The sequence below is a fragment of the Solanum pennellii genome, chromosome 6 (genome assembly GCF_001406875.1).
Source record: "Solanum pennellii chromosome 6, SPENNV200".
Classification (NCBI taxonomy): Eukaryota; Viridiplantae; Streptophyta; class Magnoliopsida; order Solanales; family Solanaceae; genus Solanum; species Solanum pennellii.
This window is the reverse complement of record NC_028642.1, coordinates 54793768-54813852: the sequence shown is the minus strand read 5'-3', so window position 1 is coordinate 54813852 and position 20085 is coordinate 54793768. Positions and strand designations below refer to the sequence as shown.

General features: G+C 31.1%; 3 protein-coding genes across 3 annotated transcripts; 2 read left to right on the top strand and 1 right to left on the bottom strand.

Annotated features, from left to right (window-relative positions):
* The first annotated feature begins 1838 nt into the window (after positions 1-1838).
* On the top strand, positions 1839-6402 carry LOC107020997 (histone deacetylase 6). The gene is made up of 6 exons (XM_015221559.2): positions 1839-2471; positions 3908-4348; positions 4476-4618; positions 5278-5368; positions 5624-5763; positions 5975-6402. The coding sequence occupies exons 1-6, from the start codon at positions 1923-1925 to the stop codon at positions 6024-6026; spliced, it is 1416 nt and encodes a 471-aa protein (XP_015077045.1). The 5' UTR covers positions 1839-1922; the 3' UTR covers positions 6027-6402.
* Positions 6403-6651: 249 nt separating this feature from the next.
* Positions 6652-7897, top strand: LOC107021419. The gene has a single exon (XM_015222076.2). The coding sequence runs from the start codon at positions 6819-6821 to the stop codon at positions 7818-7820; it is 1002 nt and encodes a 333-aa protein (XP_015077562.1). The 5' UTR covers positions 6652-6818; the 3' UTR covers positions 7821-7897.
* A 9759-nt stretch (positions 7898-17656) lies between these two features.
* LOC107022795 (protein LATERAL ORGAN BOUNDARIES-like) lies at positions 17657-20085 on the bottom strand. The gene is made up of 2 exons (XM_015223384.2): positions 19927-20085; positions 17657-18470 (listed from the first exon to the last, which is right to left on the bottom strand). Exon 2 carries the CDS (start codon positions 18455-18457, stop codon positions 17948-17950), a length of 510 nt encoding a protein of 169 aa, XP_015078870.1. The 5' UTR covers positions 18458-18470; positions 19927-20085; the 3' UTR covers positions 17657-17947.

Below are 20085 nucleotides of genomic sequence, written 5' to 3'. Positions count from 1 at the left end.
TAATTAAAATTAATATTCATTGAATCTTAAACACTCATTAAATTAATAAATACTAATTTATTAATTAAATAATATATTTACAAAATAATAATATTTCCTAATTCTACCTATTTTAATTTAGTGAGTTCAGACTCTAGAGAAATCTTAGGATAATAATTATTATATAGAAATTAATAAGGAAATAGAAAAATTCATTGCCTTGCATTTTAATCTTTTTAATAAAAAAATTTTAGCCCACGGGAATAACCATAAACGATTAGAAATTGTATCAGATAATATTTAATATTTTCCCCCAAATAAATATAAAACATGTAATTGTAATAAGTATTTTTATTTTTTTATGTTTATATTTTTTCATATTTTAGCATTTATTTATAAAATGATGAATATACCTTTTAAATATCAATATTCATTACATTGATTGATATACTTTACCAAGGCAATTTAAGGCAACATAGTAAAAATAGAAGAAAATGACTATATCAGTAATCTAATGCAACATTTTTAATTTTAATATAAGAAAAAACACTAAAAAAATTGACAAAAAAAAAAGATATTGGAAATATTGGCCAAAAAAGCATGTCATGTCACTTTTCTCATTTTTAGCTTTATATGTGTAATATTATTAACTAAAATTTGATTACTCAAATAGATTAATCACATCCTTGCTTCATCTACAGTTGTATTAACTGTATACGTGAATATTTGACTTTGTTTTAAAATTTTTGACTGAAGTAAACTATTAATTCACCAAAAGAAAATATTCATTTTGGAAAATTTTCAAAACTAGGATAAATGTATATCACAACAATGAGTAGACATTATTTTAATTATAAAATCCAATGTTCAAAAGTGAAGATGAATAGAATAAACGAATCATAAATCGTTACTAATAGTAAAACGTTTTATAAGTAAGTTGTATCACAAATACCATTATATACAATATTAACATTTTAATATCCAACTTTTTTGAATAAATTAAAATCTTAAATTCATAAATTTTAAATCTTTGCTTCGTTTATAGCTGAACTAATTATGTATGTGAATTTTTAAGTTTGGTTTGGTTTGAAAGAAAATGAGATTGATTAGGAAAAAAATTGAATTCGATTCATTTGATGCTAAAACTTAAAAGGCCCACTTTTGAATTAGGTTTGAAACTTTTCCTTCATGGCCTAATATGTGACTTGAGTTTCATGTTTGAATTATTAGCCACATATTAGCAAAGTTAATTTGGCGAGTTAGAGATTCATGATATTTTAATTTGTTACGATAAATGAAAATAGTGTAATGTATTGTATTGTTTGTTGAGGAAAAGTTATAATTATGTTGAATGACTTATGATCTTATAAAAGAAATATTGTTAATGTAATCTATGATCGAATTTAGTCACGAAGATTGATATATTACTTGAATTTTTAGGTTGTCTATGAGGGTTCGATTCCCCAATTTCCATTGCCCTCATGAAAAAATCCGTCTCTCCTTCTCTTCCTATTTATAAACCATGACTTCTATCCAACTTTTTCTTTTTTGAAAAAAAATAATTTAATAATGTCGAACTCTATCACTTATCATAAGTTCAAAATGGTTACGCGATACATATAGTATGTGAGAAAAAAACTTATAGCTAATTAGGCAAATTCATTATGTCTCGCTTATTAAAATATCTTGAATTTTTACCTTTAAAATGTACATTCATGTTAGTCGTCACGATATTAATGGAAACATAACAATTGCTATAAGGATAGGCTATTATTTAAATTTCTTTTAAGAGGGTTAGAAGTTAAAAGAGTAATTTTTTAGATCTATAAAAGGAGAGTAATTTTCTCTTTTCATTTTCCTGGACTCAATACAGACTGCCGAGTCTCTCGCAAAAATCCCAAATTTCATTTCACTCTCACTCCGAACGCAAAAATCAGTGGGTAATGGACTCCTCCACCGTAGACGGCGGCGCATCGCTTCCATCAACCGGAACCGACGCTAGGAAGCGTCGTGTCTCTTACTTCTATGAGCCAACCATCGGCGATTATTACTACGGCCAAGGTCATCCGATGAAGCCGCACCGTATCAGAATGGCCCACAATCTCATCGTAAACTACTACCTACACAGGCGTATGGAAATCAGCCGTCCTTTTCCGGCGGGAGAGGATGATATCCGACGTTTTCACTCGCCGGATTATGTTGACTTCCTTGCTACCGTTTCACCGGAGACTCTTCATGACCATACACATTCACGTCATCTCAAACGGTTTAATGTTGGTGAGGATTGTCCTGTTTTCGATGGGCTTTTTGGGTTTTGTCAAGCTTCTGCTGGTGGATCTATTGGGGCTGCGGTTAAGCTTAATCGGCAGGATGCTGATATAACGATCAACTGGGCTGGTGGTCTGCACCATGCAAAGAAAAGTGAAGCTTCTGGTTTTTGCTATGTGAATGATATTGTTCTTGGTATTCTTGAGCTCCTCAAAGTCCACAAGGTATAAACTTTTTACTCGCTAATATTTTCATTTTCGTTGTTTCTTTAAATCTTGAATAGTTTCATAGCAATGTACATGCCATGGCTTGCTCGACCATAAGGCTTCGCTCCCAATTTATATTAGGGCACCACTTGTTCATAAAGATGTATTTGTTGTATATATATATATATATTAAAAAAATCTTTGAAAAGAAATTTTTGGATAGAAAGTATATTACTAAGTACTTCTTTAATGGGTAATAATTGAGAAATGAAATAGTTTTTAGATTATTGTATTATCCTTTCTTATGTGCCTACCTATTTTGTTGCTTCATTTATATTGTGATGATTAACATGAGTCTACATTATGCTTATTATTCCTATAGTTACCTTTTTCATTCTGCTTTCACTATATTTATTTTCTTAGGGCTCCTTGGTAGGAGAGACATGGGATAACTAATCCTGGATTAATTTTAGGATGAGTTTATCCCATGTTTCGTTGAGATGAAATTACAGGATACTTATTCGGGAGGTGGGAGAGGGATTAGACGACTTCTTGAACTATGGAATAGAAGTGATGATACCATCATGTACTTAATAAGGGAAAGGTGCTTTTAACTTTCTATTAATCGTCTACATTTGCTGAGTTACCTCCGTGAGGTAGGATTAAGGTCTGCGTACACCCTACCCTCCTTAGAACTCACTTGTGGGATTACACGGGGTATGTTGTTTTTGCTTGTCTAAATTCAGTAGTAGAATTTCAGTGTGAATATGGTATGTGGCCCAGCCAATGTGTATAAGTTTCTGGAAAACCATTTTGAGGAGGGTGAGGTGTACTAAGGATAAGCATGATGCTCATGATTCATATCCTTGTCGATTGGCTGGTTCAGATTTGTAGCGTTTGGTGTAACTTCAGAGAAGTTTGATGTTAAGGGGTAAATGTTACTGTCTTTAAGAGTACTTGAAGTATGGAAGCTTGCTAATAAACTTCACTTTGATTTTGCCAAATTTATGCTGGAGAAATATGGAGATGCCTGCTTGTTATCCTTGTAGTAGCTGGGACAGATCTGTTCCATCTCTATGGAAGCATTAGCAAATGAAAACAAATATTGACATGTTCAAACTCAAGTTGCAATCTATTTCCAACTTTATGTGCACAATAATTCTTATGAACTCCTCTTGTTTTACTACTACTTACTACTTACTAGGTTAAGTACAACTATGTATGATTTCTAGGAAGTGGAACTTAGTTGATCTTGATCACTTGTTATTTTTTACTGATCAAGTATATTAATAATAGGATCTGAATAATTGTAGCGTGAACGGCTGAACGCTGTTGCATACAATTATAAACTATAGCTTTGCAGGATCTTTTCTTTTGATTTACTTTTTGTTTTGCCTTGATTAGAGGTTGTTCTGAATTATTGTTCCTCTGAAATGCTGAGTGTTTCTGTGCAGCGTGTATTGTACATTGACATTGATATTCACCATGGTGATGGTGTTGAGGAGGCTTTTTTCACCACAGATAGAGTCATGACAGTATCTTTTCATAAGTTTGGGGATTTCTTTCCTGGTACGGGGCACATCAAAGACATTGGTGCAAATCAGGGGAAGTACTATGCCCTAAATGTCCCATTGCATGATGGGATGGATGACGATAGTTTTGGTAGACTATTTCGTCCCACAATACAAAAAGTCATGGAGGTCTACCAACCTGAGGCTGTTGTTCTTCAATGTGGGGCTGATTCACTGGCTGGAGACAGGTTGGGTTGCTTTAACTTGTCTGTCAAGGGCCATGCCGCTTGCCTTAGGTACCTCAGATCCTTCAATGTCCCTCTGATGGTATTGGGTGGTGGAGGTTATACTATAAGAAATGTCGCTAGGTGCTGGTGCTATGAGGTCTCTCTCTCTCTCTCTCTCTCTCTCTCTCTCTCTTGTTTCTTTGCGCCTTCATTTCAGATTCTCTACTATTACTACTATTTGTTTATAATATGTGCTAAGTATCAACTGTTTTTCTTTGTTACAGACAGCAGTTGCAGTTGGGGTAGAACCTGAAAACAAGTTGCCTTACAACGAGTATTATGAATATTTTGGCCCAGATTATACTCTGCATGTTGAACCAATTCCCATGGAGAATCTGAATTCACCTAGGGATCTGGAGAAGATGAGGTAATTTAACTATTGTACTACTTCCTGTAGTTTGAGGGCTTTCGCCATCAGATTGTCCCTTATCTGGAGAAGATAGAGTTGATAGTAGATTATTCCTGATACTGTTCCATCAAATTGATGCCTCAGTGGACCCTTAGGGTGGCCTAGTGGTTTGGACTTGGGACTTCCATATTGGAGGTCTCAAGTCCGAAACCCCTTGCCAGCGAAAGCAGGGGTAACGTCTTCTGGGTTGAGCTCGCGGATTACCTCTCCTATGTTGTTTGCGAGATATTGCATAGGAGCGAGGTTTTATCCTTTGTGCACCCAAAGGGTAGCGGCTGCCCTTCCCCGGTTATCAAAAAAGAAAATTGATGCCTCAGTGGGTGTATATGAGACAAATTCTGTTGTTCTGTCTGTAACTAGATTATACTAGTATGACAGCAAGAGTATCGGTTGATTGTGTTTATTTTTTGTTAATGATGGGCAACTATTTTACTCTTTAAACATTTTTTTTGAAATATTATGCTGAGACATACAATTTTCTCTCTTATCCATAAGTTTCTCAGATTCTTCTTCACTCAACTGCTGAACTCAAACAGTTGTTTACCTCTTACCTTTTTTCTTTATAGAGTAAGGCAATTCTTTTAACATTACCTGACATAATTACTTGGTGGCTGCAGGAACATTTTGCTTGAGCAAATCTCTCAGTTGCCTCATGCACCTAGTGTGCCATTTCAGACCACTCCTTCTACAACAGAAGTTCCAGAGGAGGTTAGTGGCACCTTGATCATTAAATTGTTTGGTGGGAGGGATAAGAATAAATAGTCCTGGGATAAAATTTTGATGTCCCGTTTGGTCGACATGTTTGGGATAACTTATCCCACCATTTATAGCATAGTGATGGGATAAGTTATCCCATATACATGGTGGATAAGTTATTACAGGATTACTAATCCAGGATAGTTAATCCAACCAAACGGTTCCCAAGTGTATAGACCCATCTTATACTAGAACTACTGATTGCAGAAAGAGGAAAATATGGATCGAAGGCCTAAACCACGGATATGGAATGGTGATGGTTATGAGTCTGATGCCGATGAAGACGAGAAACCTAGACAGCGAAGTTCAGATAGTAATCTTACTCCAGTAGAATCATCTGACATGAGGTATGGGCTCAAGTTGCATTGAGTACCTTTGTGAAGTTCCAAATATATGTGTGTGTTTTCTACGCACACCTGCATATCTGATTGTGTCTTTACATTTTGGGAAGTCGTTACTTTTAAATCTTACTGGTTTGCACCTTGTAATGTGCAAATGACTGTTGTGGGACCAGCCTAGTAGAATATTTAGATTAAAGTGCTATGGCTTGTGATGCAGGGATGTGGACGACCAAGCCAATGCAGATGACATGGTTGATGATCATCCCTAGTTCAAAGCTCTTCTACATCGTCTCAAAATGCAATGAGTGATACTATTTTTGGGTCGGAAGTAACAAGCCTTGCTATTTGACCTTTCGCCTCTCATGAGCAATTGTTTTGATGTCTCTTTTGCTGAAAATGGAACTAGAAAAATGAGTTGTCATAGTAGATTGTAGTTAGTTGGATATAGGCTAGTGATTGATGAGTGAGAGCACAATGCTGTCTCTCGTAAATGGACCGGTGCACCACAAAGTAGACTTTGTTCTTATGGATACTGCTTATTACATACAAATATTATCAGTGTTCTGCAAGAGTTATCTGTGCAGTTCTGTGGATTTATCCATGGTACTTTTGAGACAGTGGTTGTTTCATTTCTTCTTTGAACAAGATTATTGTTCATCTTTTTGGTTCCTTAAATGGAGGGCGCTGATCGCTGATTAGGCTTCCAATTACTTATCGTTTAGTCGCTATTAGTATGTTAATTATGTAGGCAACGAGGTTCTTTGCTACTAATTCCAGGTGATTAGCGATGATGTTGCTCTGGTTGGGGTGGGGGCATTGGGGCTTGCTTATGTGGTACTTTGCAATTAGGTGTGTTTTGAAGGTTTAAAACTGAGGTTTATAAAGTGGTGGTTAGATACGAGTAAAGTTGCATATATTTTATCTTTTCAAAACATTATTTTCTTCTATTCAATTTGTAATGGAAACCGATCGCCAAAATTCCAAAATGTAAAATCTACTTGTGCTATAACCTGCCTCTCCTCATGTTCTCGTTGTGCAAACACTTCAACATTTAAGGGGAGATGACCATGGCAGCACAAAACTTCAAAAGCTCCATCCAAATCCAACCCTCATTTCACTGTCATCTCCTTCCTTCTTCCCTACCAACAATCTTCAAAATCCGCCACAAGCCTCAAAACCCCATATCTCTCAAATTCCACCCAATCCAAGCTTCAAATCACAAATACATCACTCCCACAAAACAACAACAACAACAACAAGATGATGGAATCCCCATGGAACATATCAAAACCCTAGTCAAATTCAAGTCCAGGCACAACTACATCCGGGTTCTAGAAGTTTCTAGAAGAGCCGACCACCCATTAGCTGGTTCCCGGCTTCTTCTTCTCGACGCACCTGGTAACATCCACAGCATATCATTCCTCTTCAAATCAATCACCAACGCCTATTACGACGTTCTAGCAACTCTTCCCCCAATTCTACCACCTGGGCCATTAGGAATTCTCGGGTTCGGAGCCGGGTCAGCTGCGAAATTGATTCTTGAATTATACCCACAAGGTGTTATCCATGGATACGAGCTAGACCCATCTGTAATATCCGTCGGAAGAGAATATTTAGGGCTTTCGAAAGTTGAAAAACAATACCCAGATCGTCTTTTCATCTATATCAGCAATGCGCTGAATGCCAGTGTGAAAGATGGGTATTCTGGGCTAATAGTTGATTTGTTTAGTAAAGGGTGTTTGATACCTGAGCTTCAGAACCCACAAACATGGGAGAAATTGAAAGGGAAACTGAAAAAAGGAGGAAAGATAATGGTGAATGTTGGAGGGAGGTGTGTAGAACCAGAAGATAGTAGAAAAGATGGGAAAGTGATAATGGAAGAGACATTAATGGCAATGAATAAGGTTTTCGAAGGTGAAGTATTTGTATTGAATCTTGGAAATAGAAAGCAAGAAGATAGTAGTGTTGCCATTGTTGGTGGATTACCTGATCTAGAGAAATGGAGGATTTCTTTGCCTAAGCCTTTGAGATTTTATGTTGATATGTGGAACAAGTATGGTTGATGATGACAAAAAAAATTTAAGTTTTAGCAATTTTTTTATTTTGTAGAAAAATTAATGAAAGTTCTTACATTGGTCAATCATTTTTTTTTATAAGTTCATCTTTTCTTTTAGAACTATGATTTGTATGTTTCTTATTTGAGTGCATTTTTCTTCTTTACTAAACCTTGCAAGAAAGCTAGGGTTGCTCTTGTGAGTAATTTTGTTCATCTTACAATAGGACATGGTAATTAATAGGTGAGCTTTCCTTCCTCCTACCTTCATTGCTAAAGGGGGAGATAGAGTATGGCGATAGAAAGAATGAAATGATACTTAGACTTGATAATGATTTTCAAGTGACGATAACAAGAATGAAACGATGAGTCAATTGACGATAACAAGAATGAAATGATACGATGGGTGAGTCAATCTTACTTGATGATGACATTCAAGTGAGAGGCAGTAAATCTTGATGATAGCGTCCAAATGACGATAAGAAAGAACAAAACAATACAAGGGGCGTGAGTCAATCAAAGACCTGATGACGAATTCAAGTGACAATATAAAAAAATGAGACGATATGAGAGCGAAGCAATCAAACTTGATAATCAAAAGTAGAACACTTGAAAAAAGATAGAAGTGCAATTCTATCAATACCATGATCATTGCCAACAAGCATGCTAGAATGGAAGGAATCAAATATAGCACTTATTGATAAGTATGAACTTTGGTACAGTACAGCTCAAGAATTCATAAAACAATAAAAATCACAACTAAATTCTAATTTGAGAAGAAAATATATTTTTCATTAAGGTGCATATTATCATGCCTTCAGTTTAGTGACTTGGATTGGTTCAGCCCAAAGTAGGCCTTTTCCCCTCTTTAATGGGCTTGGGGGCCCATGGGAAGGCATCATTCACAACTATGGCCCATAACGGGACTCTGTCAATATTTGTAAAGCTAGAGAAGTATTTGAATCCGCCTATCCGGTGTTTACACAAAATCAATAAACACATGAAACGTGTCTTTAGTTTCATACACACAATTATCAATTAACAAGGTGAGTGTAAGTAAGTTATTTCATTAAGCACCAATATTTAGACATTTCAATTACATTGTAGCCTTTTTTTATAGTAAATAGCCAATTCTTGCGATGCAACAACAACAATACCAACAATTCCAGTAAAATTTCTCAAGCAGAGTTTGAGAAGAGTAGAAAGTACGTAGACCTTGCTTCTACCTTATGGAAGTAGAGAAACCGTCTTCGTACACATTATTTAATTATGAATGAGTGAAAATAATTTGAAAAGGCTATCCTTTGCATGATTATTTGTGGGTATAGGGAGATTCTTGTGTGTATAGGAATCAGAGCCTCTCTAGTGCTAGAGGGAACATGCAGGCATGAGTTAGGAGTATAGGTAACCTAATAATAGGCTTATCAAGTGAAAGGTCCAAGAAAAGAAATTTGATCATCACTTTGTGACTTCAAATTTTTACACTAAGATGGAGAAAGTGAATAAATATAGATAGTCATATATAGATAACTAGGCTGTGAACTGTGTCACTCAAGATAGTAGTCATCTTTGGATGTATACTTTTTTCATGTTCCCACTTTTCTCTTTTTCTACTACTTTGAGCTGTAAAGAGGTTGGGGAAGGTAACAAGCGTCAAGTTGGTATCATAATTAATCGGAAGTTTTGAATTTAAACATTAAAAATTATATTAAGTAAAAAATAATTTATTTTTAAGTGATTATTTAATTGAGTGTATGAAAATATATTCTTATTGATACATTAATAATGTTGAGATAAGTTATACTTGATATATCAATAATATTGATATAAGTTATACTTGAATTAATTATGATATATAGAATATTTCTATCCAATATTTAATTTGGTGTATTACTAGGAATTTTTTTTTTTTTTTATCTCTGTCCATTATTAATAGTTCATGTATTATCACTAAATATAGTGTATAATAACTAATGAGTAGTAAGTCATCAGTAATAAATACATTAGTGTTCGTTTGGTATGACGGATAAAAGTAAATAGTGCTGGATAAAATTAATCTAAAGGATTTTTATTATGTTATTTGATTACTATGTTTGAAATAACTTATTCCATTATTTATACCGTAATAATATGATAAGTCATCTTCAAATAACTAATTTCTAAATAATTAATTAAAAAATAATTTATTTTCAATTAAACAATTTCAATTTTTTAATAAATACTACCAAACGACTCGAACTAATTTTACGTAATGCGAAGAGAGGTTCCAAAGCTAGTAGGTGTCTGACACCAAATTATTATTTTTTTTGGAAAAAAGGAATTTAGGCGGCTCCTTAGTCTCTGTCTCTCTGAATTAACTTCTGGACAACTTTAAATAAAATTAATAGATTAAACTTTTGTTACTTCTACTTTAACTTAAACTGATATTAATGACGTTAGATTTTATTTATTTATTTTGATATTTGAAGTTTATAATAGAGTTTAAGTAAATTCTAATTATGTACTGCAGAGTTCATTTGAAATAAATTTTAATAAAATTTTCTTCATATTCAGGTCTTAAATTCGAAATTTCTAATTAAAAATAAAACACTCTTATTAATATACCACGATCCATGTAGATAATCGCATGAGACTTATTTTTATCTCACGAGTCACAAATCGGTGAACCCAAATTCTAATTTTATACTTAGGTCCAAAAAAATAATAATTTAGTAGTGAAATTAAAAAAGAGAAGTACTATACCATTAGTATACGTGGTATGAAACGCAAAATAAAAGTGCAAGGAACTAATCAGATTCATTCTATCACTATACCAAAATGAGTATATTAATAAAAAGAGTTAATTTTTTTTATTGACATTGCACTCAATGTTGGTATAAACTATAGTGACAAAAAAATAAAATTAATTGCAATCAAGCGATTACTATTAATTAATTGTTATTAAAAATAATTTTCGATAAGATGTATTTAAACTGTACATTTGTACGAGGGTTACAAGTATGATTTGGTTTTGGCTTTTGTTTGAATTTTTATGAGGAGATCTAGAAGCTAGTTTTTGTAGCTCTCACATGTGCATCACTATCATATAAGTGAAAGATTGTGGACCTGAAATATACATTTAGCAATTCTTCTTTTTTCTCACAACTGTCAACTAATTAAAATTTGTTTAATTTTGATTTGTTTCAATTATCATGTTTAACCACTTAATTGAAATAGTCAAATCAAATTTATCATACGATTAAAATACGTTTCGAAATTTTCGATTTAGGTTGAAAACTAAAATCACTGTCATGAGGTTTCAAATTTTACAACCGAAAGTCAACGATATTGTTATGGAATAGTCACACCTCTTATTATCTGTTGAATTTAAAACTCTATAACAACAATTACTCTTTTTCAATTACAAAATTAAAAAGTAGTTAGCTTGTGTGCTATTACTCTTGCCAAATTTTAATTTCGTTATATTTTGAATTTTTTTTATGTAAAAATATTATTGAAATTTTGAGAACTCTAGTTGGTTGCCTTATTTCTATGTCCATCACATCAATCTTACAAACCTTTTATTCAACTTCATTCATATTAAGTGCACTATAACTATCTGACTTTATCTATAGCTAGCCAGGGTTTTTTCTTTATTGATTTGTTATAATTTATTTAATTACCTAATAATTTTCTCTCTCTTTGTTATAGCTTATATATAGTTGTACAAAATATATCAAATGAGAAAAATGAAAAATACTTTAACATGATTTTTATAAGTCAATACTCAATTCGAACTATATATTTAGAGCAGATCAACATAATTTGTAGATGGATTGTATTTAACGAGTCAATATGCATTAACGTATGTATAATTAACCCATCCAAATCTAAAAGAGTCGTATGTATGATTAGTTGTATTGTCAATCCCATTTAACTTGTATACTCATTATTTTTCCAAAGAGTATAACTCACGACCAACCTATAGAGCACTTAAGTATGTAGAATTATTTAAGTGACTTTTTCAAATAATTTCACCTATTAAGATATTATATATATATATATATATATATATATAAACATATATATAAACTTCAAATAAAATTGTTCTTCCTCTAAGTTTAAATTAAAGTGAGTGTTTGGAAAATTTTGAAAAGAATGATAAATACCATTATATTATTGTCAAATAAGTTAAATTTGTAGTTGTATCCACAAATGAGATTATTAAGATTTGTTCTTTATAATACATCTATATTTTAAATTTGAGTTCATGAGGTGAAATTGAGTATCAAATCATATGTCGAGTAGCCAAAATTCCTCATCTAAATTTCGTATTAAAAAAAACTTACAAAGTACAATTAAAATCGTCCTTAGCAATTAGCTAGGTCAAACTTCAGATAAAAATATTCGATGTTTAACTTGATAAAATCACTCTTCAAACAAACATGTTAATTTTTTTTTTGCCAAACTTCATATTGCAATTTTGTTTTTTACAACTTCAGCCTCGTATGTCCAAAGTACTAACTCCAAAATTAGTATATTTTCCGAAAAAGAATAATATATCAACTTCGATTACAACTTAAATGACGATATCGAAACGATAGATTTGTACGCTGTTGGCCCCAATATTTCAGTGTATGAATGAAAGACAAAATGCAAGTAGTATTTGGAAAGAAATAATGTGAACATTGTACATAAAATAATATATGATAGCACACATCGATCAATCATTCTTTGTTTCTGTTGTCTTACATAAAGTTAGACGTGGAAAAGAAGCAATAGGGCAGGTGAATATTATATAGTATATAGTAATTAAATATGACAGATTTCAAATTTACAGTGAACATTTAAGTTGGTCCCCCCTACCAAAAATTATGATATATGTTTCTTTGTATCTTTATGGATTATTTATTAAATCGATCGATCAGAAAATTTGAGTATAGAAGTGACTAATTCTTTTGTTTCTATTCTGTTGGATGTTTTTGATGTTCCATCCATCCTCTATATGTGGATTCCCCACACAAGGGTTGAATCATGTGTTAGATTATTAAAATTCAAAGAACGAGTTATATGTGTAAGTGTATGTGCCCTGGTTAAGTTAAAAAGGGGGGAAACTTTTAAAAAATAGCAAATATTAAGCGTTAAATAGGATTCTTTAGATATAATTTCACTATTACAATTCATAGTTACACTTTGATTTTGCTACGCGTTTGTATCAAAATGAATATATTAGGAGAAAATAGGCGAGCGAGATCGAGAGAGGGTGGAGAGAGGATTGCATTTTTGTATTTATTTTGTAATGAATAATTGTTTTGTGTTTTGTGTCAATTGTATTTGAAATGCAACATATACAATTATATTCATCCTCTTTTTGATTGGATATACATAATACATTTGATAGAAAGAATGAATGTGTATTGTATTCATATGAATGCAATACTATTGATACAAAATATAAAAAATTTTGAGTATAACTAACCTATATTTGATGAAATACAATTGCTACATAATACCGTTGTATGGATTCCCTCTTATTGGCAGGAGGGAGGAGGGAGGCGAGAGAGAGGAGGAGGAGAGGCAAGGGAGAAAATTTGCTATGATAACAACATAAAATGATTTTTTATTTAAACTATTATTATTTTTCATTGCCTTGTTACATAATTTCCTTTCAAGTTAGATGCAAAAAATTGACTTGAAGTTTAGGTATACGTACGTGTCTTATGTTCTAGCAAAATTATAGTTCGCTTGACGTCAATTATTTAATTTAATTTTTGTAAGTTAATTGCTTCGGAAATTACTTTAGACGTAGTACTTTAGAAATTTTTGTCTGAACTGTATTGGACTTGTGAAGGTCGATAAAATCAACTTCAAATTTACTTTACTAAAATTTTAACCTCGGCAAAACTTAAGATACACAATGACTTGTCACGATCAAACATTAAACACTTTTTACTGAAAGACATGGCCTTTGCAAGGCTTTATACATATATGACTTGCTAATGTCAATTTTGGACTCTCTTTTTACTGAAAAAAATGTGACTTTAGTTTTACCAATTTCAGACATATTTGACTGAGAATATGACCTTATAACAAAGATCAAACTTTAAATATTTTTGTCTAAAATTATAGCTTTGCAGGACCACACTTCACAGACACTTTTGTTTGAAAATTGGAGGATCAATTTGACTTAGACTCATAGTACCAATGCTACTTTTATATATATTACTTATCATATTTCAATCTAATTTATTTATTTTTGTCTAAAATCAAATCAATATATATATGAATGAATATATGGAGTAATATATTAAGTCATGAATTTATTTAATATTTTTTTTTTGAAGTGGAAAAAGAAGTTTTTTTTTTAAAAAAAAATAAATAGAACACACGAGTGCAAATAATTATACGAGTACTGAAAATCCAAAGGTGATTCTTTTGATGATGTTGAACCTGACAGAGTTGATTCAACTACCCCTGATTTTAGTTCTGATAATACAAAGAAAAAGAGTAGCTTCTCATCTCCGACAACAACAGCTCGATGGGGAGAAAATATTATCCGTATCGATTTATATAATATAGTTTGACTTGATAAAAAATAATTATTTTTTTAAAAAAAAATTATAATATAAAATACGTCATAAATGTTTGTGTAACTATAAGTAAATATTTTATAATTAAATTATTATTTCCTCTGTCTCATATTAGTTCATTATTTTTCATTTTTACAAGCATATTAAGAAATTATAAATAGGAAGATAATTTTATTAGTTTACTTCTTAAAAAACTACTCGGAAGTTTTACAAACAACTGTAATACATTTAATAACTTCTTGATTTAATAAGATAGATACTCTCGCCGTTCACAATCGTTTGGCATGTATACTAAAAATAGATGTCCAAGATTAATTGTCAATTTAAATAATCAAGAAACGATTAGTCACTTTTTTTTCAAATTTGCCCTTAATGATAATGTAGTTCAATTGGAAAGTTAGGTAGACTTTTGATATTCTTGATAGGGTTATATTAGTCAACTTACACATTGTATTAAATTTTTCTTGTGCATGACCTTAACATGACAAACAATTATGGACGGAGGGAGTAATTAATACTCCTACCGTCCACTTTTATTTGTCATGTTGCGCTTTTCGAAAGTGAATTCGATTAATTTTTAAAGTTAAATTAGATTACATTAATTCGATATTTGAAACCAAAAATTTATATATTCAAAAACTATATGAAAAGTACTATTGCAATTATTCGCATACCAGTATGATGAAAAAATACATCTAAAATATTAGTCAAAGTTCTTATAGTTTGACTCTAAAAATAGAAATCATTACAATTAAAAGTGGACGGAGGGAGTATGAGACAACTGTAGTAAGATGATCAACTGATTTATGATGGAAGGATTACTAAATATAGAAATATGTCATTATTTTTGGAACTGACTAAAAAGAAAATAATTTATATAACCTAAGATAGTGAGTACTCCTATATAATATTATTCAATTTATCTCAATTTGTTTGTTCTATTTTGATTTACCACAGTTTGAATCCTAGGATTATAAATTATAGATACGCCAAAATGTATTAAAATGATCTTTAATTTTATTATCTTAAGCATGTCATGTAAAAAAGTTGAAAGTAAAAAATTTCATAAAAAATAATTTTTTTCAAAAATAAAATAAATAAATTAAAACAAAAAATAATATATCTTTATACTGATATATACAAGTACAGCAGCAACACGGATTTTTATCAAGAGAACATGCATGTGTATGTATATATATACACACACCAAATTTGTACTATTAATTATTACTATCATGCTTTTCGTTGAAGATGCACGAGATAAAGTAAATAAATATTTGTTTTCTTCGACGTTTGAACTTTTGAATCAGATAATAGGAAAAATATACGAGTACTCTCTTAACTTATGTCTGAAATTCTAGAAATACACTTATACTATACTAAGGTTCTATTACCCTCTAAATTTATTTTATAGGTAATTTTATATCCTTTTTCGTTGAAGATGCACGAGATAAAGTAAATAAATATTTGTTTTCTTCAACGTTTAAACTTTTGAATTTGATAATAGGGAAAATGCACAAGTACCCCCTTAATCTATGTCCGAAATCCTAGAGAAACACTTATACTATACTAAGGTCCCATTACCCATGAATTTATTTTATAGATAATTTTATACCCCTTTTCGGCCTTCGTGGCACTAGCTTGAAGAAAAAAGTCAACCAGCGTTGGACCCATAGTGCCACGTAGCCCGAAAAGAGGTATAAGTCCAAGGGGTAATAGGACCTTAGTATAGTATAAGTGTGTCTCTGAGATTTCGAGCATAGATTGAGGGGGTACTTGTGCATTATCTCTCATATGATAATTATACACTTTAATATAATATCACAATTTTAATATGATATTGCAATAAGCATAGATTTAAGTTTGGCTTCTTATCGTCATCTATTATCAAAAAGAATTTCTACAAACTTGACCCATAAAAAAGGGGTGGTGGGAGAGGAGATGTTAGGAATATCAATTAGTGTTATCTAAGAAACTTTAGGCACCAACATGCACATAATAATTCAACATATACGTGCCCATGGCGAATTTATAGCCTAAAAATGGGGCATATGAATCCGCATAAAACTAGATATTTTATGTATATAATACCAACACTAACACTATTAGAAAGCAAAATAAATGTTGAGTTGTTCACTTAAAAGAGTAGAAGATTAGGAATCAATTTTCACTTAGTATATATTTTTCTCTTTACATGTTACATAAATTCTAAATTCGATTGTGACAAAAATCTTACATGAGAGTAGAATACGTTATATAATATATGTATCCAGGAAGCATTAGGAAATTAAGTTTGTATTATTGGGGCCAAATAGTGATTTAAAAGCTCTAAAAATGTTGAAAAATGAACTTAATTATAAGCAATGTGTGAAAGCAAAAATCTGACTTTCCTGAGGTTGACAAAGTGAAATTTACCCTACTGATTCACAAAACATACATATATTACTCCGACAAAAATAATTTTTAACGATAATAATATACATATAAATAAAAGTACGAAATCTTTTATGGACATTAGTTAATTGTCATAATTGGATTAATATCGCTTTGTAGACTTTACAAACATTTACAAAAAATGCTACTCCTTCCGTTCACAAATGTTTGACAGGTATACTAAAGTTATATATCCAAGATTAATTGTCAATTTAAACAATCAAGAAATAATTAGTTTTTTTTTTCAATTTTGCCCTTAATAACTACTCCATTTTGTTCATTGAAAAGTTATGTAGACTTTTGATATTCCTGGTGTAGTAGAGTTATATTAATCAAATTACACCTTGTGCATGACCTTACCTTGATAAACAATTATAAACTAAAGGAATAATTATATTGCCTCTAAAAATATATATTTAATCACATTTAAACTATTGTTGTTAAATAATTGCTGCTTTTTAAGTGTATTTGACTTAGAGCTAGAGTTGTTCTCTTCCCCCTATTCATCAATTTGCATTGGTTCATGGTTATTATATTAGACAAAGAATGTATATATAAGTAATACATTTGATGAGAATTAATCACTAAGGCATATATTTCACTTCTTTAGACTTCCCTTTGAAACTAGCTAGCTTAGCAGCTTTAATTTTCACATTATTAGATTAAAAAAAAAGTGGTCCATATATATATATATATATAACTAAAGCTGAAACCTATAACATAAAAAAGAAAGTATATAACTATATATAAAAAAATCTAATAAAGAGATGACTAATTACCTAGCTAGTAAGGTATAGAATGTCCTTTTACAATGAACAGATCAAATAATTTATTTATTTATTATAGTAAAACCATAAACAAATCCCACAAAATAGGACACTTCACAATCACTCAGACATTTTTTTTACTACTCTCTGAATATGACACAATATATAGCCATAAAATACTTAGACAATGACTTTTTTTTTAGTAGCTCAAAACTACTAAAAAGTCTATAATAATAATAATAAAAAAACACAACCAAATTTATGGTCTAGCTAGTAATTTGCATGTGAACTAGCTAGAATACCATATAGCACACACTAGTAGACACATATTATACTTATAAATAGCACACAACACAATTTGTAGGTGTTCAAATATTTCCTCCTGAGTTGTTTTGATCATTCCATGGAAAATAATTTCCTCCTCCATGATGATCATACCCCATTCTTCTACTCATTGCCATATTATGAAGTGTTGATCCAATATTTTCTCCTTCATGATGATGAGTTCCAATTAATGGTTGTGACATATCATTTGAAGCATAGCGCATTAAATCCGCTTTAGCCGAGTCGAGCTCCTTCTCAAGGCGCTCGACTTGGCGTTGGAGGAATGTTATTGCACTAACACAACCATAAACGGGGTCTCTCACTCTGGCCTCAGCTTCGTAGGCCAGAGTGTTGACCGCGTCCTCCCTCTGATGAGGGAGGACTTCGTTCAAAAGCTTTGTAACATTACTAGCACCAAATATTTTGTGAACATTTGCAAATTTGTGTGGCTCCTCAGGGGGGAAATGAGGGGCAAATATACAACCAGGAAGACATTTTCTTCTGAGGAATTTGCAAGCAGCACAAGGGGAATTGTAGCAGCTTGATGATGCCATATATATATATAAGCTGCAAATAAACAAGTAAATTAGTTTCATTTTATCTCTTCTTCTTTTAATATAGATGAATTTTTTATGTCATGAATTTTTCTACAACTCATGTATATATATTTTCTTGAAATTCTTTGTGTAACAAAAATAAATAAATTCTTGTATTACACATTTAAGATTTAGAAAAGAAATCATAAGGAGAAAATATCTTTTAAATTTGAATCAAAAGAGTAGATCACAACCTTGAGAAAATTAATTGTTTTATGAAATGACCTAAGATAAAAGCATGTTGGATAATAAAAATGATGTAGAAAAGAATATATCTTTTAATTATTATGGTAATTAAACCACAAAAAAAGAAGAAGAGGAGAAAATACCTTGAGTAAATCAATTATTTTATGAAATCACTTTGATAAAAGCATGTTGGATAATAAAAACAATGATTTAGAAAAGAAATGAGGAGAAAATATCTTTTAATTATTCTGGTAATTAAATCACAAAAAAAAGGAGGAGAAAATACCTTGAGTAAATCAATTATTTTATGAAATCACTTAGATAAAAGCATGTTGGATAATAAAAATGATTTAGAAAAGAAATGAGAAGAAAATATCTTTTAATTATTATGGTAATTAAATCACAAAAAAAAAGGAGGAGAAAATACCTTGAGTAAATTAATTATTTTATGAAATATAATCACATAGGTAAAAGTATGTTTGATAATATATAAAACGATGATTTTTCAAGATTAAATTCTAAATATTTCTGATGAAAAAATAATTCTTAATCTTCTTTTTTGTTCTGACTTATTTTCCTTTTTAATGGCTAAGAAGGGACTTTGCATGCTTTCTTCAATTTTACAAGTATCAAGAATTTGTCTTATCTATACCATCCTGCAACTTTTGCACAAACACTAGAATGATCAGGTTGATTTATGAAATTGTCACTCATCTAACAGTTATTAAGTCAGAAAGTCACATTATTGATTATAATTTTCAACAAAAAACATAACTAAAATCTAGAATTATAATTATTAGTCGAGTGACCAAAAATCAATACATATAATCAAACTCTAGTTAGATTTGTTTGAATTGAGTTATAAGTAATGAGAAGTAAAGTGAGCATATTGTAAGATCTGAAAAATGTAGTAGTTCCGGATACATTTTGTATATGTAAATACAAAAAAAAGTGAACCCTAGATCAAGAACTATATATGACATGTATATAGTAAAGTATTTAATGAACTTTATCTAAACCTTATGAGAGAAAAAAAAGAGTATATATTCTAGCAATCAAAATAAAAATATAACATAGACCAAATATAAATTGAATTAAAACATTTGTGAGTACTTTACCTATTTGTGTGAACTAGGTTTAATTCTATGATAAGAAGAATGAAAAAAGGGAAGTACCTTTTTTTTTTCTGAGAAAATTTGTTATAACAAAAGTAGTAACATAACAAAAAGAAAGTTGTTTACCACTAGTATTGATATTGATGAATTGAAGCCAACTCAAAAGGGAAAAACCCTAATTGCAATGAAGGGAAACTTAGCAAAATCCAATATAGAAAAAGTAGTTGTTGATGATAGAGAGAAAGGGTAAGAAGGCAAAGAGCATAATTTAGTGATGGAGAAGGA